We start from the raw sequence: 25,264 nt of genomic DNA, 5'->3' as shown, positions 1-25,264 counted from the left end.
AAAACTTTTCTTGATTAATTTACTGTTGATTTACTGTAACTCAGTGTAGGCCTTGCTGTAAAAAGATGTCACTCTCTTTGGAACTCCCTGAACCAATACAAGTAAAATACTGTCAATACAGTTTCATAATAAGAGGTTGGTTTTATAATAAGAGTTCCACCCAGGCCTGTGCTGAAGGTGACCGAGTGCACACGCACTGGCTGTTATTGCAGCCTCCTCGCTCCTTTGGGAGATGACGCTTCAGTTTCAGTCCCACTGGTAATCAACATCACGAACGACTGCACTTGCTTGAGCACAGAAACCTGCAGAGCCCACTAGCTGCGTGTAAAAATACTTGAGCCAAGATGGTGGCTGACTGCATTACAGTGCCACAGAGATCACAGAGGACAAGTTTTACAGTTGGTCTTCAAACTTTGCTCCTAAAGGAGGTATGAGGCTAATGCAGCTAACAAATAAGCAAGACGCTTGCATCTTAATTAGCATCATGCAAACTGCATGTCTAAATCATCACACAGCTACCTCAAGCCACATCGAGCTGTTTAGTAATCTGAAAAAGGTTAGCTTGTGTGGTTTCTGAGACGGTATGATGCACTGTTGTCCATAAAAATGGACAAAAGTATATTGCAAAGGTAAAAACAGTAGTAGCAGCCTTCTTGACAAACCTGAGATCACTTAATCTGGTGTGGTTTAACGCAAGGTTGTGATGATTTATGAATACAGTTAGCATGGAGCTAGTCTGTGGGGATTTAATGTGCTATCTACATTAGCCTCATAGCTCCAGTTCAAAACTACAGAAACACACTTTAGATACCAAACGTGTCTTGGCTTATTGACTACATTTGGGCTAAGGAGCTAAGAGGGACTTTAAATTTACATTACAGCAAACCAAAATGCCTACTTTGCTGGCTGAGGGCTGATTTGTGGGTATGTTGCTATAATAAGAGCAGGGTTACATGTTCAAGCAGAGTTCTAGGCTAGTTGCTCCCATGAAACACAAGTAAGAAGAGGTCCAATACTCTCTTTAAAAATGTGAACCAAGGTGTTTTCTTTAAGCAGTAAACTGAATATTCAGCAGTTATTATTAAACTGACAGTGAAACAGTAGAAAAAAAAGATGCAAATAAATGTGCAGGATAGGATACTTTGTCTACCGCTTTCTCCCTCTGCTGCTCTCACATACACAGGCACAACATTAACATTCACTTCTTCACTCATTTTCACTACAGAAATTACAAAGAATTCCCCTATATAAAAGTATCAGTATTGACATATTAGCCTTGGTATTACTTGGTATCGGATCTAAAAGAAAATTAGCAGTATTGCTCAACCCTAGCATGCAGTGTGAATGTGGACACATGATGTATTGCGCTGGGTCACATTTTAGCAATCTGACTGGCTGCCTCCCAACCTCACATCCTCATCCTCATTTCACTTCCCAAAGGCCCTCAGGCAGAGCTAGCATGTTATCTTGATCCGGCAAACCATTACAGTTAACTGTGAAACCTGTTGCTGATTTTAATTCTGCTGCGTCTTAGCTTTGTTATGTTTGTTTAGCGGTGGGCAATATGGGTAAAAATATAATATTGCGATACTTCAAGAAATTTTCATGATACACGATGTCACAATGTTTATTTTTTCAGACATCTGATCAGTGGGAACAAAAAAAGAAGCAGTAGCGCTATATTTTAAAAATATTATCAAAACTGTGAATACAATGAGTTTTACTTAATATTTGGCAGACTGTGTTGCACTAAATCCAGATAAACAGGACTAACTCTGCTCCCTTTATAATGAAACATGCAGTTGGTCTGTGTTGTTCTACAAGTACTGACGATATGCAAGATATGTTCAATACAATAAAAGCATATTGTACAGTATTGTAACAATTTTTTAATATTTTTAAAATAACAATTTATTATGAGAACGATATGTATTGTCATATTGCCAAGCCCTACTTTTATTTGTTATTTAACTTCACAGAAAGTCAGGCAAATTTCAGACACTATTTCCTTTTAAGGAAACTAAGACCAGAACGGGCATGTAAGATTAGACTCGACACCAGGGATACTCATATTTGCATAAAGTTCAGAAAAGCTCAACTTTTTAATTGCTGTCTTTGCACCACTCCCTACAATTCCCCATGCAAAACGCAGCCTGTCTCCTCAGAAATTAATAAGAGATGCAGTGAAAACTGCTTTGCTTTGCCGTCACATAAACGCAGCATTGAGCATCAACAGCTGTAAAAATGGCTACATCAACCAGGAATAAATCTGTGTTACCACCGTAGCTGTAGACAACAAATCAAAGACATTCTGCCAATTTTGGTCTAAAACTGTTATTGTGTTATGGGGAAACTGGTTCTAGTAGTTGCTAATAAACTACATCGTACAGAATCAGCTCTGTCTACTCTGTGGATTTGACGACATTGCTACACCAACACCATAGGCAAATAATGACATACTGTATATCCTCCTTCAGCCTGTAATGACGCAAGGTTTACAGAGAGCAGCTCTGTCTTTGCTGTCTGTGTGTATTTTTAGGCCACTAAAAGGGTGGGATATGCAAAAGACTGGGTCTACACTAAGACCACACTACACTGAACCCATCAAAACAAAACACCACATGGCTAGCTAATAGGAAATGCTGATTAGTTGCTCTACTAATCATTCTAAGACTTGCTGCTAGACAGTATATGTTGCTCCAACAAAACTTCACCACAACGGGCTACTCCTGGCTAGAGAGACACACAAGTGGCTAATAATCATGAAATTTGTTTGCGTTCCAAGTTTGCTCCATTTGCTTGCAGCTCAGAGACCCCATGTGACAGTCTAGTGGTTAGAAAACACCATTCAGTGGCTAGCAGGGAAAGCCAGGGCAGTCTTACAAAGAAGAAACACACACTGAGGACCAGATAGTCTTTCAGGAAATATCAGGGTTTTCACTGTTGATTATATTAGCAATTATCAACCAATTATTTTGACAATTAACTAAAACATGAGTTTTCAAAAAGACCAAACAAAAAAATGGACTTCACTGACCAATAATAATGCATGCACAACCTTTCAAAGACTTCAGAATACTTTTCTGGAAAAGACTTAATTTAAAGAAACACTACACATAGAAACACTATGTGGCAGAAATGTATATAAATCTAGAAATAAATGCATCATCATGCAGACTGCCAAGTACTCATTCATGATTCAATAAGATACAAGTTTTTTAGTCAAGTTACTGTGACAGCTCTCAAAAAGTTACCTCACTAAAAGCTACATTCATGCTACCAGGACAAAACTAGCTTCTGTATTTTAGCCACAATGTGGTCCAACACCAGCAACAGCTGCCTCAAACAACATTTCAGAATAAGCCAAAAGTTCTAGACCAACAAATTTCTTAATGTTTTTTAGAAAGAAAGAAAAACAAAGATAAATACTGAGACACATTGAAAAGATGCCTGCAAAACTGCAGCTCAAACTCACAGAGCAGCCAGTCACAGGAGACAGTAAACCTGTAGAAACTCTCCACTTCCTCCAGAGAAATCTTCACGAATCCTCCTCCTTCCACCATGGGCTGCAGACACACGTCACACTCCTCTTCTAGCATCTCTCTCCCTCTCGTTTACCTGCTCACAGCTAGCTTCTCTTCCTGCCTCTCACTCACTCACTCCCCACCTGTCTCTCTCTGCTTCTCATTTTCTGCTTCCTTTTCTATAACTGACTCTCTCTCTCTACCTTTGCTTCTCTTGTTCCTCTCACTTGTTTTACGTCTCTCTCTCTCTCACATGCTTTTTTCCCCTTCACACTTCCCTCACACACACAAGCACACCCACATATACAGAAAAGGTGTGAACACACCAGCCTGCAGCGTCGCGCTGAGATTCCAGGCTCCGCCCATTCAGAGCTCAGGTATGATAAATGGCAGCAAAACAAAAGCAGCGCCACCTTTGTCTTACATGTAACCTCAGAGCAGCAACATCTGCCTTTCTTCTTTACAAGAGGGTCCGTGATACTACATGACTTCTTTGATGCAGCGCCAGGCAAAGGTTTCAATTCCAATATTAAAAATAGACAAGCATTCTAAGCCATGGAGTGACTGAAAACAATAATTTTGTGGGTACTGATTCTGATTTAAGGGGTCTAAAAATTCTGCTGATTGAAAATATATTTTTACATCATAAATTTAAATTTTACACTGCAATATTTGGCAACTTTGAATGGTCAAATACAGTGGTCAGATCTCAACTGTCACATTTCTTAAGCTCAAATAAACAGCAGAGACTCAAAATACCCTTGTACCACTAGGAGTGAAGATACGCAGAATTCTTTATGTTTTTGGTGTGGAATTACCTATTTTATTATTTTCTGGTGACCTTCTGGATGAAAGTGCTGCAGAAATTAGCATTTTCCCTCATCTAACGTTCTGAATTCAGTTCATGAAGGGCTTGCTAATTAGCCCCACATTCACTAACATGCCACTTCCACATCTGGTCAGTGGTAGTCCAATAGTGGTCCATTTCCACTGATATACAGGGTAGAGTTGTGCTGATAAATTGTGGAGTAACAGGTGGGCTACAGTCAGTAACTGTAAACCTACAAAAGTGCTTAGTCTACAAAACCTGTTTCTCACAAAACATATGACAAGTGTTCCCCACATATGAATTAAGCCTAGTCCTGGACTAAACTGCAGCGCTAATAGCAAATCACTATTATCTATTGCTTTCATGTCATTTTGTGATGTGGAATTACCTCTTATTTTGTTATTTTTCATCAGTTCTCTTCTTTAACAAGGACACACAGTGCCACTGATGCAAAGCTCCACTCTTATGAAGCACCAAAAGCTACCTGAGTGCTAATAGTGACCCCTTGTGGAGAGTTTTCAGCATGCTAAACATGAGTGAGTGAGTGAATGAGCAAGTTACAAGCCAGATCCATTAAGTGCTTCACATCTAAAAAGGCAGTTTGAGTTAAAATGTGTTATCCATCTAAAACTCTAAGACCAACATCTATCTCAAGTGATCTGATCATAACTGGACAATGAGATGTATTAATGTTTACGCCTGCCATTTGCATGTGTCTCAAACGCGTCTCCAGTGACCGGATTTTGTGATTGGAGGAAGTGTACCAGCACAATTATTATGTCAGTCTCTTGCTGCATTTGTTGTCAGACAAAAATGTACTAATATTGTGATTATAATAATTAATATGGTTATTATTTATGTTGGTTCTTTCTATCTTTTGTCTTCATTATTGTTTTCGTTGTTTACTGCTACTGTTGTGATGCTTTAGCAATAGTGTACCTCACAGTCACGCTAATAAAAGCTATTCTGAACTGAAATGAACTGAACAAAAATGTACCGCAAGTCCATATTTGTATAAATGAAAGGTCTGTTATAAACGTTTGGACCACATGAACTGCTAGCGCAACTTGTAAACAAACAGCAGAGGAGACGAGGAGCAGCAGTGTGTCCACACTGAAGAGGATGCATCAACATGCTTTAGTATTCACACTACAGATGTTGTGATCATATGCATCCCTGAGTAACCAGACACCCCATTTACACTTGTACTTAGCACTGCCCACTCCTGATCAGATCACCCAGGATGCAAGCCAATGCCAGGTATGACTGGGGACTAAGGTTTTGTCTTCGAGAGATCATGAGTTTAAATCTCAGTGACACCATGACCAAAAAGTTGATAATTATCAGCATGTTAACACCTACATTTTGCCCATATTGTTAAACTGCTGGTTGTCAATATTGGCCAACCAATACATCATTCATGCACTTCATAGGTTTACAATTACAGACTGTAGCCCTGCTCTTGTTGCACAATTTATCAGCCTTCCTCTACCCTATGTATCAGTGGAATGAGCCCACCATGGGACCACCTCTGACAAGATACAACAAAGAAACTGCACTGATGAAGGGTTAGAGGATGACTAATACAAATTGTGTATGGAAAAAAGACAAGCCATGGTCCCTACCTGTACACCTTCAGGAGTACCAACAAAGCATTTTTAATAAATAAATGTACAGAGTTTGTTAGATACAGTAGCAACACTGCAGTACCTGAAACCAGTACCACACACACTAAGATGCCACTACCACATCTGGTCAGCAGTGGCCCAACGGTGGTCTATTTTTGTTGAAATACAGGGTAGAGTTGGGTTGATACATTGTGGAGTGACAGGTGAGCTACAGTCAGTAACTGTAAACCTACAAAAGCGCACCTATATAGTTGGGGTTTCTCACAAAACATGACAAGTATTCCCCACATATGGTTTAAGCCTTGTCCTGGACTAAACTGCAGTACTAATGGCGAATCATTATTTTATATTGTTTTCAGTCCTGGCTTAAGCTTAATCTGGAAGCCTTACAAATATCAAAACATCCAATGATTAGATAACACTTCCATGTCATTTTGAGAACACATCTGCATTTACCTTTGGCTGAGGTCTGTATATATTTATGCTGTTTTTTTCTTGGCCTGAAGGAGCAGAAAAATAAAGTATCCATAACTGGGTTTATATTCAGACAGTCCAGAATCACTCGCCGTTTGTGTGCTACATTCAAAGTGACACACACATGTATCCTGTAACAACACGATACAAAGGTCGAGTGTGAGTGCGCATTGACTGGTCACACATGAGCCAGGCTTACTTAATACCCCACAGCAACCTCCAATAATAATAAACCACAGCTAAAGAGTGACTTATCACAGAGCACAGTATAGCACAATATCAAGAGTCATAATTCAATCCACAGTATGATAACAAATCAGTTCCTAACTATGACACACAGTGCAGTAACCTGCCTTCATCAAAAGCCATTCAAATCTGGGCTAAAAGGACAAAGCTGTTAGTTACACTGCTACATTTGCTATTAGCAAAAAAGACAAACACCAACATGCAATGCTATACTGTTAATACTATATAAAGATTAAACTGTAACTACACACAGAGTGCGATACTATTAGCAAAACGTAGACAACTAACTCTTACTGCACAGACTCAGTGTAAGTTGGTATTGGCTAGCTAGCTTGTTGCTAACAATGTTAGTGATATAAGTGGTAACTTTCACGTTCATGATGTTTTTACCTTCCAAGTTCTGAGCTTTATTTGAACGCAGCAGATCTGTTAAGGCTGTTAAACACCTAACGTGATGTATTTGTATGACAGTAAATTAATTAAAAGCTGTGTATAGAAGATATTTTGTACACTGATCGTGATTGTTGAAGGGTGAAAATCATTAATTTTATACACTCTCTGTTTCATTTTTTGCAAACTTTTGCCATCGACATGAACTCTGACCAATCACTGTCATCTCTGGTGTTGGCATGACAACAACCAAGTTGACGGAGCAGCCTTCTTCCAGCAAATAGAACTTTTTCACGAACACTAAAAGGATCAAAATCTACGAAAGAAGCGGAAAATCAGCTGAAACTGAATTAAGGAGAGGGAGTAAACTGAGGTGGACAAACCTCAGAACAATTCAGAGACATTTAAAAAAAAACAACAAAAACAAATCAACAACATCATCATGTCACATCCAGTGTGTACAGTTTTAATGCAAAAAAATCTGGAGTTCGGTGTCTCATGGCCTTAAAGGCCATTGCTATATTACTATATTGACATTTGCCATAGTACAGAAAACTATCTCTGTATATCACGCTATGTTGGCATTCGTATAATATATAAAACAAATGTACTACACACAATGGTATATTAGAGCCAGCAACACAATACAGAGAACTAACTCTATAGAGAAGAGCGCTAACGCCTTTAGCTTATATGGCTCAATATTTAGTTAACATGCTCAATGATATGTTCAGTCTCCTCTTAAAACCAATACACAGAGTATTTAGAAACTAGAGTGCTAGAGTGTTTTAAACAGTTTAGCTAAAGACTAAAACAAATAAGACATCTTTGCTTTGATATAGAATGCTGGATTAAACCCCAGTTTGACATGGTTTACCCTAAACACTAAAACAATTAAAAGACCTCTGTTAGCAGATTAAGCAGCAGAATGCTAAGTAAACAGAACAAAGGCCGGTGGATCGGGAACAAAAATCTACTTTTTGGACGGCACACTCAGCAAACATGCTCCTAAGACTGAGCACACTGTAAATCTGCATTTGTTCAGCAAAACTTCAAATGTGCTGCAATAAAAGCAAGTAGAAATAGGCATTAGTGTTCGCTGGCAATGCAGAAAACTAAACATCACAGCATCAGTAGTATCAGTGTACAGATGGACTAATGCAAGGTCAGAGAGAGAGAGAGAGAGAGAGAGAGAGAGAGAGAGAAGCTTATGGAGGGAGATTTAGACTCACGCAGTTCAAGAAGCACCTCGGACATCTGTTCTGCTTCTGTCCAGTTCCTCGTCTGTTCACTCACTGCTATGACAGCGTGTGTGAGTGTACGTCCCTTCAATGCTAAGTCTGTTTCCTGAGTGTGTGTGTGTGTGTGTGTTTGTTCCGTCCACACACATCCCTGATGGTCATTCACTATATTTATAAACCCGCTTGTTCAGCTCGTCCTCAGTGTGTATATGTATGTGTGGTTTCTCCTAGTGAGACCATTTACTATGTCATGAAATGCACTTGTATGTGAAGGCAGCACTTCTTTGTTTGTGTATGTCTGTATGTTCATTCACAGAAAGATGTGTCACTGAGTGTGTGTGTGTGTGTGTGTGTGTGTGTGGGAAACTGATAAAGAGGCCCCTGAAAGTATATGGACACTTTAACCGCTGGTAAACTCTAATGCTGCTCTTTAGGTTACTAAATAAAATGTTTAGCAAAGTTTCAGAGAAAAACATTTTTGCACAACATCAAACTGATGGTAGACTTTTGGTGTTGAGAAAACCTGGAGAAGAATCCCAACCAGACTGCACTAAGGGTAAAGTAAAGCAGGCATTCAAAACATTTTCAGGCCCGGACCCGTCTTCACATGAAGATGCCGCATTTGAATGTTCATTTTCAAGAAAATCTTACGGAGCCCTGCCTGTGACATCTCATATAAACAAAAATAATGCGTGGCCTTATTAAGGCGTGGGAACGACCTAATTAAATGCGTGGCCACGACCTAATTACTTAGTAAGGTGTGGGAATGAGATAATTAAGTCGTGGCCACGCATTATTTTTATTTATACAGGATGTCACCAGCAGGCCTCCGTAAAATCTTGTTTTTCTAAGGCCAAAGGTTTTGATGTTTTTAAAAGCTGCGCTGGAATTGGCTAGTCACGTTTGAACCTACTACCGCAATGTGGGACGCTCTCTAAGGTCCCTGCTTTGATTGAAACTGCTAGGTTGTGTCTTTAATCCTCCGATTGGCTACAAAATTAACAAGAAAAAAAAGGCAGCTGAACTGATCATGTAATACAGCTGACTCTGCAGATATACAGATTTCAGAAGAAAACCAGCACACGTGGCATATTGTCAGAAAGCTCTGCTTCTCTAGTTTAACGCAGAATTTAAAGTGTGTTAATATCTCAAAAGGTTGGAAAGTCATTTCAGTTTAAACATACTGCGTTCTGAACCTGTCACTGGTGACGCTTTGGTCCGAATGGGTTAAGTTTCCAGCCCACTTTTACTCAGTATATACTATTCTTTCAGTCAAATGCAATAGTATACCATGATAAAAGAATGAAACATTTATAGGCTTACACTGTTAGAGATGTAGTGAGACTGTGGAAAACAATTATAATAAAATAATGACCATACTTATTCTATAGTTGCTAGAATCAACTCTGTCCTGTCCGCTGTTGTTCGAGCGTTGTTTAATAACTGCACTTCTCACATGCATGACCATGCAAAGCCACATTACTGACAGGAGTGCCTTGTAAGTGGTAGTGGTGGGATGTAGAAACCAAATGGTTTCCACTTAAGATCTAAAATGCACTTCTTTGTGCTGTGCGTTAACGTAAATACAAAAGAAAACATGCTTTGATGCAACTTCCTTGCAATCCACTCGTTCCCACACTGTGACCCACAACACTGAAGTCTAGAGCTGTTTTTCTTACTGTGGTGTCGGTGAGCTTGTGTTTACTGACTGAAGCATAAATTCAAAAGTGTACAGAAGCATTTTGAATGCAAATCTGCAGATGTATGTAAAGAACTAGCTCAAACAATAATGATCTAAAACTAGCAGCTTTTTGAAAAAAACACTCTGACAAAAAGAAAATGACAGTCTTGAAATGGTCTGTTTAAAATAAACGTCACCTGGATTAACATTTTGATCAGCACACACAACGAACCTTATACATTTTAAATATGGCATGAATACTTGTTGGGGGCCACTGTACACTCCACAAGTAACCTCAACAACCACACACATAACCTCAAAAACCACCAAACGCATCCCAGCAGGAAATGACAAACACACAGAGCGATGTATTCCAAAAGGGGTCAGCAGTTTCAGTTTGCCTCTATCTCCTCTAGCTGCCCTTCATAAACTCAGTGACAGCCTGTTTCCCCTGAGGAAACAATCATTCAATCAGTCTACATACACAAACAGAATCAACATATCCCCATCCAGTAAAATGAAAGTATGATCTCTCTTGCTTTGTTTTTTTCCACACACATTCATGAACTACCACACTCTGCCAAAACACACTCTCCAACAGTCACCAAAAGGCCTTTACTCTACATTTTTCTTCATTTTCTTTCCTTATCCTCGAGGTCCACTTAGGATGCTGGTGTTTATGTACCAGAAACAGTTCATTTTCATATTAACATTTTCTATCCTTTCTTTATGCTCTAGGATTAACCCCTTACATGGCCAGGGCCCACCAGCAGGCCTGAAGTTTTACTATGCACTTCTATAACCTAAGGATAGCTTAGCCATTTTGCATTGAAGTCCCTGTAATTACTAAACATTAAGCCTTAGTATGTAAAAGGCTTGGGATTTTAAGGGTTTAAACAGACTGTTTTCAATTTAACAAGTTAGTGTCCAATACTGCTATTCTAAAGTTCCAACAAGAGGAAGCAATGCATTGAATCTTACATATTTCTAATAATTTAAAATTATATTTAACTATATACACTGATCAGGCATAACATTATGACCACCTCCTTGTTTCTATGCTCATTGTCCATTTTATCAGCTCCACTTACTGTATAGGTGCACTTTGTAGTTCTACAATTACAGACTGTAGTCCATCTGCTTCTCTGCATAACTTTGTTAGCCCCCTTTTACCCTTAATGTGTGTTGTGCTGGTACGAATGGATCAGACACAGCAGGACATTCCTACCTTGTCAGTCCACCTTGTAGATGTAAAGTCAGAGACGATAGCTCATCTGCTGCTGCCAGTTTGTACTGCCCGGACCCCCTCTCAACTAAGGACTTTTCTGACCTGTTGGGCTTCCCAGGCCGTTCGCCTGTGTGCCAATAAACTGTAGTTCCGGGGCCCCTTGGACAGAGAAGGACCTTCCCCCATGGCTAAGGACTCTTTCCGGGCTAGCCGTGTATCTCTCTGTCCTGAATATATCTAATATGACTTGGGCCAACAGTCTTCTCATCAAGCATCATAAAGCAATGTCTCAGGCATCCAGCAGTGTATTCATAACTACTTACTGCAAAACTTTTCTGTGATGGCATTTAACACTTCAGAAATTTGATTCTTACTACCACCACTGTGAACAATTCTGATGCAGCTCCCCTATGACGGTGCATTTCACATTACAAACCACTCTTTAAAATATCAGGCATGCTTGCAACTACGATACATTGTAAAAGACATAATGATGTTATCTCTTTTTCCCCCTCACAAACAAACATCCTGTGACACTCACACACACACACAATCCTCACCGTTCCACTCCCTCCAGGAGCTCCTGCGCTGGTAGGTGCTGAAACTTCCCCCCTGCAGTACTGTCACTGACAGGTTGTGAAGAAGCTGTGAGAGTCTGTTAAAGATCCGCTGAGGAGCCTCCTGGCCCTCCCGCAGCAGCTCCTGCAGAGACATTCAGCCTGCTGAACCACTGACGTCAAACTGGATACGGGCCTGACTGCTACAAGTCCTGACCTCAGCCCAGACCAGCTGGACTGCACCTGGAGAAACCTGGGTCAAGACAGAACCAGCAGACCAAAGCAATTCCAGATAAAACAAGCTGGACTACTTTACAGGGCAAGTGAGGAGTCCAAACCAAGGCAAGACAAGGTCTTTCAAGCTCGTCCCAAACAGAGTTACAGTATAGTGGATGTCTCCCCTTCCTCAGATGTGCTTTTAGAGCAAATGAGTAAACCAAGTCAAGGTGAAATCTTCCTTATTTTTATTTTGCTTTAAGGATAACAGAGTAGTCCACGTCAAAGCAAGCTGGTCCAACCCAGCATGAAAGAGTTTTAATACAGCAGAGCTGTTCATTCAGTTTTCTTTGCTTTAAGGGTAAGTGAGCAGTCCAATAGAGGCAAGGCAAGCTGGTCCAAATTAAGCTCGCCCCAGCGTCACAGCACAGCAGAGTTTTCTCTTCACTTTGCTTTGCTTTAAGGATAACTTGGTAGTCCAAATCAAGGAAGAACAAGCTGGTCCAAATTGAGCTAGTCCTACAATATAGCAGCTTTCCCTTAACTTTTCTTTAAGGGTAAGTGAGTAGTCCACATCAAGGCAGGACAAGCTTGTCCAGTTGGAGCTGATTTCAAAACACAATTACAGCATAAATCTGCTTCACGTTGCTGTGCTAAGTGTAAATGAGTAGTACAGTCAAAGCAAGAGGAGGTGGTCCAAATTTGGCTGGTCTTAGAGTATAATGCTGTTTTCTCTCCACTTTGCTTTACAGGGACATGAATAGTCCAAGTCAAGGCAAGAGGAGTTGGTCCAATTCGAGCTTGTTCCCAAGAGAATTACAGTGCAATGGACTATTCCCTTCACTTTGCGTTAAAAGGAAAGCAAGAGAAACTGAACTCATCCCAACACACAGCACAGTTTTCCCTTCACTTTGCTTTGCTTTAAGAGAAAGTGAACAGTCCCAGTCAAGTCGAGGCAAGAGATTCAAGTTCCAAACAGAATTACAGCGGAGCATTCCCTTCACTGTGATCTGCATTTAGGGTAAGTGAGTAGTCCAACCAAAGCAAGAGAAGCAGGTCCAAATTGAGTTCGTCTTATAGTATATAGCACAGTTTTTACTTCACTGTGCTTCGTTTTGAGGTGAAGTGTATTATTCCAAGTCAAGCCAAGACAAGCTGGTCCAATTCGTTGCAAACAGATATACAGCAAAGTATATCTTTGCTTTGTATTAAGGATAAATAAGTTGTCCAGTGAAAGCAAGAGAAGTTGGTCAAAACTGAGCTTGTTCCACCAGCACAGCAGGGTTCCCTTAACTTTGCTTTGCTCTAAGGGGAACTGAAGAGTCCAAGTCGAGACAAGACAAGCTGGTCCAATTCGAGCTCATTCCAAATAGAGTTACAGGAGAGTTTTCTCTTCACTTTGCTTCTTCGTCAAGATGGTTACTGGAAAGATCCAGTGGTTGTGTTTCCGAGGCGAGAAGCATCTTCATGCTTGTGTTTGTTGAGACTGGGTCCCGGTTCTCACGCTGTCTTACACACACATATACGCACACAGCCTTACTCGCAGTGAAGCGCAGAGCTGAGGAGAGGAAGAGAGGGTGGGTGATTTGCTGGGACGTTTAAGCACAAATCCCCATCTGCTCGGCTAATTATACTGACAGCAGCAGCAGCCGAGCAGGCAGCGCACGCACACACACACATGCACACTAATCTTTAGCATTCTCTTGCGCCACTTAGGGGACAAACTAACAAACTTGCTTGCAGACTGCATAGCACAGAAGGAAAAAGGAATATTCCAACAATACTTTCCAGAATACTTTCCAACCCAGTCTCTATGTGCAATATCTGTATCATGTGGTCAGTTGCCACAAACAAATCATCCATTGAACTCAAAATGCACTTATAATAGAAGTCTATGGGTAGACGTTGAAGCGGAAGCATCTGCCCATTGACTTCTGTTATAAGTGCGCTGTGAGTCAATGGCCTTTCTTTCCTTTTCTAGGTGCAGAGAAATGTTTATCTGCAGCAGGCTCCCCATTCAAACATTTTTAGTGAATTTCTGAAAAACTGGTTAAAGAAAATGCAAACTAATCTACTATTATGTGCAAAATCCTGAAGATAACATCACATGAGGGCTGAAGTTGCTGTCCCACTTTGCTACCCATCAAACCCCTGGGAATGTCATTCCAGACACAGCACTGATGATTTATGTCTGCCATCACATCCAAGTGTAAAAAATGTTTTTGCAATATTTGTGCTTTTTTTTTCCATTTTTCCCGTTCCACATTATTTTGTGGTTATTGTCAAGAGGTGGATGGAAAACCCTCAAGGTAATGAGTCTATAATGACAATATGATACAGATGCGGCAGATAGAAATAAGGTTCAAAGACAGTGAAAATATATGATTACTCCGATAATAACTCCTTATTTGAGGACTAAAATCCAATTTGACATATTTTTTTTCCAATTTCTTCACCTAAGATTGCACAGAATGCAAACAGAGAGATAAATGCAGGTCACCTGAATGTGTATGCAACAGAGACAGAGTGAGAGATAAGCCAGCTTAGTGCAGACTGCACCTGTAGACCTCTGAGTGCCATATACAGTTATACACACTGACCTCACACTGAAAAGGTAAGAGGTGTAAGAGTGTACTTACCCAAACATGTGCTATAATTATTAAGCTAATAAGAATTAAGCTGGTAAAATCCAGAGTCTCCCTCAGAGTGAGTTCACTGTGTTGAAAGATTCCTTTTAAAATCATGCTTGTACGTGCAGATCCATACATTACCATGTCTGAGGTGTCATCAAAGAGACGTGATGAGGCATGTGGATGGTTCCCTTATGACTTAATTTACAGACTGCTTCTCACATCTCTGTGTACAGTCATCTAGTAATTAGCACTGTGCAATTTTAGCCTCTCTCTCTCTCCTTTGCATTCTATAAAGAACCTTTTTGAAAATGGTTCTATATAGCACCAAAAAGGTTCTTCTGTTGTTATGATGTCAGGCTTGTGATAATAAAAGACCCCCCCTTTTTATTTGCAGCCAATTACAACCTTTTCCAAAAGGTTCTATATAGAACATCTACAGCACGTTCTCCATCAGTCTAAAGAACCCTTTCATGATGCAAAGAACTCTTTTATCATGCAAAGGGTTCTTTAAGTGTTTATGGTTCTAAATAGAACCATTATCTTTACTAAAAAACTCTCTAAGAAGCATCATTTTTAAGTGTGTAGCATAGCCACTAATGTAGAGGGTAATGTTTGCTTTTCCTCACTTTTTTAAAATAAAATGAAACACTGTTACAATTTTCAAAACGTACTATTCACATCTCAGTTCATACAGTCCATATGTAGTAATTAGCTGCACAATAGCCTATTTTAAAGTCACTGTTGACATCACAAAACCAACTAATGCATATATATATATATACATATATATATATCCACCTATGCAGCCCACAGCGGTTTAGCTCCACCAATTTACACCGAAGTTATAAGGAGTGTTTCAGCCCGGACTGCTTTTTCAACAAGAGGCCATACAAGACAGCCAATCAGACCAGAGCTCATTTACATATATCAGGCTTAAAGGCCTGTTTAATTCCTGTTTAATGTTGTTGATCTTTCAAGACATGTTAGGAGTACGTTGAGTTTTACACTGGAGCTACGAGGCTAATGTAGCATTTGCCACAAGCCGTGTCAAACTATCAACAAAAGTACAAAACTAAAATAAGCAGTAGTGTTTATCTTGAAGTCTGGATTTCACCATCAAACGGCAGTCAATCATTATAGATAACAGTATGTCATTCAGTGTAAGAAACCATGCCAGAAGGCCAATTTGAGATTACTTAACAACTGAACACAATTCAAGGCTATAATATGATGATTTAGGCATGCAGTTTGCACAACACTACTTGTGTACTAAAAGCTTCCATTACCTGTTAGCTACATTAGCTTTGTAGCTCCAATCCAAACTTAGGACCAAACATGTCTTTGGATTATTGAGAATTGGACAAAATGTGTACATTTGGCTGAACGTTTGCTTTAATGAGGAAAAATGAGTGAACAAAGACAGCAAGAGATGAGAGAGAACAACAGCCAGAAGGAGAGGCAGAGACAGAAGACGGAAGCAAAACTAAATTCTTGGCACACTCTGGATTCGTCACCCCAGCATGTAATTCCCCTTCTTCTCCCAGTGTCCTTTCTTATAAACTCATCTATAGCAGCGGAACCAAGCCCCTCAACCTCTCCATAGTCTGTTCTTTTTCTTTTTCACAGCCAGACCTGAGAGAAAACACCCAACACCAGCGTCTATTGAGCCCACATCCATCTAGATCCCAAAGAAAGAGAGAGAGAGAAAAAGGAGCATTTCATTATGAGACCTCAGAGGCTGAGCTTTGGATCGTGTGAACGCCTCCCCCTCCCACAAAGTTTGTTTGATGGGTTTGTTTCTGGAGCTGCAGTTTAAGAAGTACAACCTCCCTTTCATTTCACATCAACATTTAAGAAGTCTAGATTGTCTGCTGTTATTTCTCCTGGTCAGTTAGTTGCAGAGGCTCCTAGCATACAGGTTATAAAAAGAAGGAAAAGCTCTTGTCAGACAGATCATCACTGTTTGGAACTATTTATTTGGCTTGTTCAAAGGCTTTCGTATGACTTTCATTTGATATCATTGCAATGCCAAAACTGACAAACAATGAATGCTGAAATAGCCAAGTAAAAAGACTGAACACAGTAGGCCTTTAATATTTTGTGACACTGTCCCCACATTGTTTGACTCCTGTGGAAAAAATAGGCCTCCTTCAGAAACGCCAACGTGTGCACCACTATGCACATATTAAAAATGAAGTTAATTCACTTTTTAAGCCGGTAGTCATTTATCATCTCGTCTGACGAGTTGGATCATATTAAACACACTATAAATGGTCATTTAAAAAAGCTTGCAAAAAAGTATCACTATTGCATTACACTCCTTCCCTTCTCTTGCAGATGCCTAGATCTCGATCTCCTGTCTTCGGGAAGAGGTGGTGGGGGGTCTTAACAGTAGCTATGAGGTCAATTATTTGTGAGAGGAGCACAGACAGGTCAACATTTGTTTTAAAAGGTTAAAATGTGTAAAAAGCTGTCAGCTCTAAGTTAGTGAAGTTTGATGAGACACATTTTCAGTAAGAATTAGCTAATGCAGCATTTGACTACAGCGCGATACACAGAATTTCCAGTCTCCAAGTAGGAAAAAAAGCAGCCACTTAACTGGGAATTCCTATTCAGTAAGATGGGATGATATTCTCAACGAGTTCAGCATATGAGGTCATATTAACAAAGAACCACTTCTCTACTTTCAAATGTGGTTACAGTTGCAGCGGTTTTAGATCAATCAACAGACAGACTAATGATCATAAAGTTCACTGTTTTGAGAAAGTAAACACACTGAATGTTCTGACTCAAAGCTGTAATATTAGATGGCTAGTTTGTTGCTGACAATACTCGCTCTCGCAAATTCCAAGCTCGAAGTTTTCACTTGTAAGTGAACGCAGCATAAATATCCCTGTATTCCAGTAAATCGATCCCCCTTAGAGCCCTGATCGGGTCACAGTTTCATTCTACAGATAATAATTCAGTACGCACACACTTTTTAAGGTAAAGAGACCCAACGTTTCTTTGATGTGAGATACAAGCAATGCTGTATTAAAGGGAAATTCCACCAATTTTTCAAAATGTCTAATTCAGTGCCTGAGATATAAACAATGTCATTCAGAGTGGTTTGATGCGAGAAGGTTCAATTGTGATGAAACTTACTGACTCTTTACAGTGGACCAGGGGTCCTGATGTGTACAGCACAAATATAGCCATTTTATTTACTATCCAATCCACCAGTGAACCTTCTTAGTTTTTATATAGGTAATGTTGATAAAATAGTGATGAATCTGAAAAACAGACCATCACAAACCTACTGTAAAACAATATCTCAGACATCAGGCTGAGTATTCATAACCATTTCATGTAATAACTTTCTGTGACAGAACTTTTAGAGGTGGATATCTGGTTCCTATCACCAACACTGAACAATTATGACTCTATAAATTTCTCTGGAACAAAGCATTTCAAACCAAACCACCCTGAATGACTTTGTTGACATCTTAACCATGTAATACCGTAGAAATGGAGTTTCCCTTTAAGGGTGGAATGCAGCAGCACTGGCATGAGGTGTTTCTGGGTGGAAGTCTCCATTTTGTCATTGGATATTCCAGCTTTGCTCTGCTAGAGTAGCACAGCCTGTGCTAGGCAGGCTAATATTACTGAAAAAATACATTCAGAATCCAATCTGTAATCTGCATTCATATTCTGTAGCGCAGGGCTGTTAGTAGACTCTTTGTGCCCTTCTCCTCCATCTGTGCTCCATTTTGGGGTTTGTGTGTAGAGCGTGACTGTAGTCTGACAGCTGTGGTACAGCATTACCTCTGTGGCTAGACTGAGAAATAAACACCCTCAGTGTGATGCGTGAGACGCTTATACATACAGAGCAGACACACACAGAAGAAAACAGCAGACAGACAGACAGACAGACAGACAGACAGACAGCAGACGGTAAGGCAGAGACCTTAGCAAACATTGTCACTCTCCAAGAGACAAGTCAAGGCCATGACTTTGACATTTACTGCAAAGGTCACAACATTAAACCATTTCTAGCCTTCACTACACTTAAAAAAGATGGTTCTTCAAGGGTTTAGTAAGGAAAATGGTTCTATATAGAACCATGGATACTCAAAGAAGCCTTTGCATGATTAAAGGGTTCTTTGCATCATGAAAGTGTTCTTCAGATTGAAGAAAAATATGCAGCAGATTGTTCTATATAGAACCTCTTTGAAAAGGGTTCTATTTAGGACAAAAAAGAGTTCTTCTATTGTAACAAGCTTGACATCCTAACAGCAGAAGAACCATTTTTAGTGCTATATAGAACCATCCATTAATCTGAACAACCTTTTCACGATGCAAAGAACCCTTTTAATCAGACAAGGGTTCTTTGAGCATTCATGGCTCTATATAGAACCATTTTCTTTACTAAAGAACCCATGAAGAACCATCTTTTTTAAGAGTGTATATTTGCTGCAACGTAGATGTGTATGTACACAATTCTTAGGGCGCCCACATGCTACACTTTTCTTGCACTTTTTTAAGTCCATTTATGACGTGTGTGGTTTTATAAACCAAAAACTCTTAGAATTAATTTTTATGACTATTTTCCAGCCTCTCTTTATCCCTTAGAATTAAACAGGCTGTTTTTATTACTGTGCCTTTAAGACTGATATATTTAAATGATCTCACTTCTGACTGGCTGTTCTGTACTGTGCCTCAATCACAAAGCAGTCTGGGCTGAAACACACTTTCGTGTGAATGGGCGGAACTAAAGTCCTTTAGGGTGACTTGCTGGATATGTGCAAAGGCACTTTCTGTGACATCATAAAACCATTAATTCAACACAGGCAATTTTTACAGCTTAGTTTCCATTTATGAACAGTACTGAAAGAGGAATGAATGGTACATTTGGAAACCTAGTTAATGTTTACATACTGCATCAAAAGTACATTTAAATATTCAGTTTATCATATTGGCCCTTTAAAATACACAGCAGAACACTAATGTGAAACACTTGCACGTGACCTCATACAGAAAATGTAACAAAACTATTTTTTTCATACAGTCACTTTCTTAACTATTTCACTAGTGTTGCAGTGAGAAACTAGGTCAAAGCAAAAAGTGGTAATCGCACATTTCAGCCTTGCACTTTTCACGCTAATTAGATGAGAAAGGTCGATAAAAGGGCCCAATCGATCACTAGATACGCTCGAGCCTCTGCAGTACAGCAAGGAGATGAATTTTAAACAGAAGGAAAGTCCTTAAAGGAACAGTCAAATTTAAAGTCAAGTTTACACAACTTCCAGCTTTCCTCAAGTGTAACTGATCAGTCAAAACAGATTTAGTCTGCGAGGTTCGCTTCTTTAGTTTTGCACTGGTGCTTTGAGGCTAATGTAGCTAACATGTAATGGGAGCTTATATCTTACCAACTAGCACTGCACAAACTGCACACCTAAATCATCACACTCGCCTCAAACTGCATGAAGTTGTTCAGTAATCTCAAACAGTAATCTCAAATGTGCTTTCTGACATAGGAAGCCATGTTAGCTTCGTAGCCGTAGTGGAAACCAAAGGAGCAAACATGTCTGGGTTTACCAACTACATTTGCCATAAGGAAAAACCTGTGTACATTTCATTTGTTACCAGACGAAACATCTTTAAAGTGTGGGTTTTCATAAAGATATAATACTGGACTTGCAGTCGTATGCAAAAGTTCGAACACCCCCAGGGCAAATGACACATTCCCCCCAATGTGTTAAATTCAGCAAATAATCATTAACTGTGCAATAAATGTGCAGAAAAGTGTTCTCTGTAAAGGATGTGTTATTTTTGACCATGGGAGCCTAAACCTTTGCATACAAATATATATGTATGTAAATACTGAGCTAGCACACCACTTACACAAAAATCAAATAGTACAAAACAGAAATTAGAGATCACAAAGTACGTGCAGGTAAGTTACATTAAAAGTGTACGCCATTTACAAGTATGTAAGGGCAAGAGGAACATGACATTTCTTTTTCAAATACCTGGTCAACTGAGGGGTAAAACATCCCCACTGGGAGGTTGACCCACTTCTGAACTGACTCCACTTACTTAGCGCTGCCTTGAGAGAGTGGTTGTGTTTGTAGCGTGTTTTTAGCTAGTACCTGCAGGCAGCGCTATGTATATGGGGAAATAGGGCAGTGCTATCAGAGAGAGAGAGAGAGAGAGAGAGAGAGAGAGAGAGAGAGAGAAAACACTGCATCAGTATACTGAGGTTGTGTCACTCAAACAGTACTGTATCTATACTGTGTCCATGATTAAAAATGAATGTACTGCAGTATCAGTCTGGATCAAATTCTGTCAAACTTTACCCAGCTCTACCCAAAAAGTTAAAAAACTTTACCCAGCTGCTCCTTTACTCCAAATGTAACTGATCAACCAAGACATGTTTGGTGCCTGAGATCTGCTTAGTTTGTTTTGAAATGGAGCAACGAGGCTAATGTGGTTAACAAGTAATGAAAGTTCACACTCCATGAATTATGTGCATTGTGCAAGCTGCACACCTAAATTATTATTACTTAACTTAGACCAAGTTAAAAATAAACAGTGAAGCAAGAGCGAAGCAGGCATGCAGTTTGCTTGATGCTAACTGCCAACATATTAGCTTCCATTACTTGTTAGCTATATTAGCCTTGTGGCTCCAGTGCAAACAGAAGTGAAAAACAACCTTCACCAAACATGTTCTGGCTCATCAACTGCATTTGGGGTAAAGGGGAAAAAATGTTAAAATTAAATTTTTGCCAAACTATCTCTTCAACTTTGGCTTGAATTCATTGGTGACTGAACACAAATCAGAAAATGTGACAATGTTTTTTGACCCTGTGTTATTCATAATGTGTAGTCAAAATGCAGCAGCAAGTTGAATTTAGGTAGCTGGAACACCATGAAGTACAAGTAATTAGAGACGCCTTCTCTGAGGCAAAACTTGTGCTAATATGATACTGTACAGTGTAACAGCTTGTATTCATAGCTGCATACATTACTAATATACATAAACACATGTTAAATAACCAGTGGTTTCAGGCAGGTCTGTGGTGATTTAGGCATGCGGTTGATGCTTGATGCTGATAAGCTTCCATTACTTGTTAGCTACATTAGCCTTGTTAGCTCCGGCATAAAAGAAGCAACGTTCAAACACCAAACATTCAATTTCTGTTTGAATTCAGTGGTCACCGGGCATGAAACCAGGAAAATGTTAAACCGTGAGCATTTCGTTTCTCGACTCTGTATCATTTATAACGTGTAGTAAAAATGCAGCAGAAAGTAGCACCTGGCTGGATTCAGGTAGTAGGAATGCTGTGAAGTGTAAGAAACTGGAGATGCTTACTCAGAGGCACAATCAGCATTAATATGATAACAGCTTGCATTATTGGCTAAATATATTACGAATAAAAAAGGAACACAAAACAAGAGGTTTGATGTAATCATGCAGTTTGTTTAATGCTAACTGGCAGAGTGTATCAGCTTCCGTTACAGCTACATTAGCCTCATAGCACCACTGTCATTTTCAGACACTAAACGTGTCTTGGCTGATTGACTACATTTGAAGTAAGAGGAAAACTGTAGAGTTTTTTTCCGAATTCTCTCTTTGATGTGCCATTTTCAGCTTGAAGTCAGGGGTCACTAGGAACAAAATAGTTCATGTGTCATTTCATGATTCTGTATCATTCATTATGTGCAGTCAAAATATAGCAGAAAGCAGCACCTGGTTGAATTCAGGTAGCTGGAACACTGAAGTGTAAGTAACTGGAGATGCCTTCTCTGAGGCAAAATTAGCATTAATATGATACTGTACAATGTCAAACCTTGTATTCATAGCTGAATACATTACCAATAGACCTAAACGTGTGTTAAATAAGTGGTTTAAGGTGGGTTTGTGATGATTTAGGCATACAGTTTGCTTGAAGCTAACTGGTGACATTAGCTCTCATTACTTGTTAGCTACATTAGCCTTGTAGCTCCAGTGTAAAAAGAAGCAAAGTTCAAACACCAAACATGTCTTGGCTGATCCACTACATTTGGGGTTTAAGGGATAAATTGTGGAAATGATTTTTGCTGAACTCTCTCTTCAATTTCTGCTTGAATTCAGGTGTCACTGGGCAATTTCTTGATTCTGTATCATTTACACTGGAAGTAACTGGAGATGCTTACTTAGAGGCACAATCAGCATTAATTTGACACTGTACAATGTTTGTGTTCATAGCTAAATGCATTACAGACACAAGTAAACACATGCTAAATAACCAGTGGTTTACGGCGGGTCTGTGATGATTTAGGCCTGCAGTTTGCTTGATGCTAATTAGTGAGATGTAAACCTCTATTACTTGTTAGCTTTATTAGCCTAATAGCTCCAGTGCAAACATAAAAGACCAAACTTCTGACATCAAACATTTACTGACCAAATGACAGCCTCTGAGGTTGTGGATCTCTCTGTGGAAATTTCCATTGGAATTCAGTGGGCAGGAAATAAGGTGAATCTGAATCTGTTAGCATGTCTCAATTCTATATCATTTATAATGTGCAGTCAAAATGCAGCAGAAAGTAGCACCTGCTTGAATTCAGGTAGCTGGAACACTGTGAAGTGTAAGTAACTGGAGATGCTTACTGAGATGTACAATCAGCATTAATATGATACTGTACAGTGTAATGGCTAAATACAATACAAATATACATAAACACATCCACAACAAACAGAGATAGGATACCAGCCCTCTCCTTCACAATGACACTACGAAGGTAAAGTCATTCAAATACAAACACGACCACATGCACACTCCAGCTCCTCCTACCGATGCCGTGCATGACAGCGTCGAGCCTCCTCAGGAGCTCCTCCAGAGCCATTTCACTCATCTGCATCCACAGGAGCATAGCGAAGTGGAGATATACAAGGAGAAGAAGAGAAGAGGGGACGCTGCTTCTGCTGCTGAAGAGAGAGAGAGAGAGAGAGAGAGAGAGAGAGAGAGAAAGAGCGAGGGAGGCAGGGATGAGGAGGCAGAAACACTGACACACATCCGCATGCAAGACACACACACATACGAGCCAGACAGAGTCAGCGCACACACCCGGCTCAGCAAGACCCTCTGCAAAGTCACCGTGTGCACACGCTGGCTTCAGCTGCAGTGGAGACTCAGAGACAAGCACACAGGCATTTGATCATGCGCAGGCCCACGCTCTTACTGCAGAGCCAATTGCTCATACAAACTGACATGTCATGGTGCACGAAAGGACACGACCACAAACGCAACAGTACATACTGATAACAGAGCAAATGCTGGGCAGTATAGGTTTTCATTCAGGCATCAAAATAGGAATTTGGGGGCTGAAGATATCTGACACGTTTAATGTAAATGTCTGTCCATACCAATGCTGAAACGTTTACAAAGTGAAAACTACATCTGCCCAGCATTACAGAGAAATATAACCTTTACTTCTACAGGCCTACAAATGCAGTAAAATGAATAAAATGAGAACATTTTAGCACAGTAGCTTAGATGGTCATCACCTGAACATTCTGCTCTTCCAGAGTACAATAAATACATCATCACATATCAGATTGAAACACTGGTCAAATCTAATCATCTGTCTGATGCAGCAAATTATTAAGCAAACATCTTATATAACTTCAATATCATTGTGCATCCCTAGTTTTAATGATGTCATTCAATGTTCCAAATATGAAACAACTTACAGGGAAAACCCACAGATTTTTTCCAAAATATCTGCACAATTCAGTGATTGTGATGTAAACAAAATAATTCAGAGTGGTTTGATGTGAAACGGTTCCTCGTAGAGAAACTTACTGACTCTGATTTCCTAACAGTGGTGACGACAGGAACCAGGGGTCGCAATGTCTGTAACACAAATATAGTCATTTCATTTCCAATCAAAAATCACCAGTAAATCTACACAAGTCTTTTGAGCTTTTGTATGTAGAGCTGATGGTGGTAAAATAGTGGAAAATCCAAAATAATACATTTTATGTGGGAAATATTTTGCCTTACAACACCACCCTGCAAGTACCCCTTCACCACGAATGGAGTCTAAACATTGTTAGGCCTAGAGCTCATCTCCAAACTGTCGTAAAAAAGAATGTCTCAGACGTCAGGCAGCACATTCATAAACGTTTCAGGTAATAACTTTCAGTGATGGAGCGTTTAGAGGCATTAAAACGCTTCGGACACCTGGTTCCTATCACCACCACTGTGAACAACTCTGAGTCCAAGTTTCTCTAGAATGGAGCTTTTCTCACCAAAACACTCTGAATGACTTTGTTTAGGTCAGACATTTAATTATGCAGAAATTCGGAATTCCTTTAAGTTGACGATGCATTTCCTCTCGGTGAAAAGCAATTTTTCTCATGCGGACCACCAACATGTCCCCATAACATCAAATGATAACGTTTTTTCGTCATCCTAGCAACATTTAGTCCGCATGAAAGAGCTAAGCAACCTGCAGACAGGATTAGATTATGGCTGTGTGATCATTCAAAGCCTGAGCCTGCAGCACTGTGTGTGTGTGTGTGTGTGTGTATTTTCCCCAGGAAGCTGTGATTTGTGTCACAGTCATTTAGCTCCTCTCTCTGATAGCTAA

The 25,264-nt window shown here is 39.8% G+C and overlaps 1 protein-coding gene across 8 annotated transcripts in view; it reads right to left on the bottom strand.

Annotated features, from left to right (window-relative positions):
- mcf2la (mcf.2 cell line derived transforming sequence-like a) overlaps positions 1-23,532 on the bottom strand; it is a 114,806-nt gene extending 91,274 nt beyond the window's left edge. The window contains exon 1 of one of the 8 annotated variants that reach the window (XM_036563372.1): positions 23,464-23,532. In XM_036563372.1, the coding sequence (XP_036419265.1) occupies positions 23,464-23,530 (67 nt within the window). In that variant the 5' untranslated portion in view covers positions 23,531-23,532. Of the gene's footprint in view, positions 1-3,475; positions 3,884-6,437; positions 6,584-8,323; positions 8,370-23,463 lie in introns of those variants that run through there. The other 7 variants (XM_036563375.1, XM_036563373.1, XM_036563378.1 and 4 more) reach the window with 7 other exon arrangements.
- Positions 23,533-25,264: the final 1,732 nt, after the last annotated feature.

This window comes from Colossoma macropomum, unplaced genomic scaffold (genome assembly GCF_904425465.1).
Source record: "Colossoma macropomum unplaced genomic scaffold, Colossoma_macropomum, whole genome shotgun sequence".
Taxonomy (NCBI): domain Eukaryota; kingdom Metazoa; phylum Chordata; class Actinopteri; order Characiformes; family Serrasalmidae; genus Colossoma; species Colossoma macropomum.
This window is presented reverse-complemented; position numbering and strand designations above follow the sequence as displayed.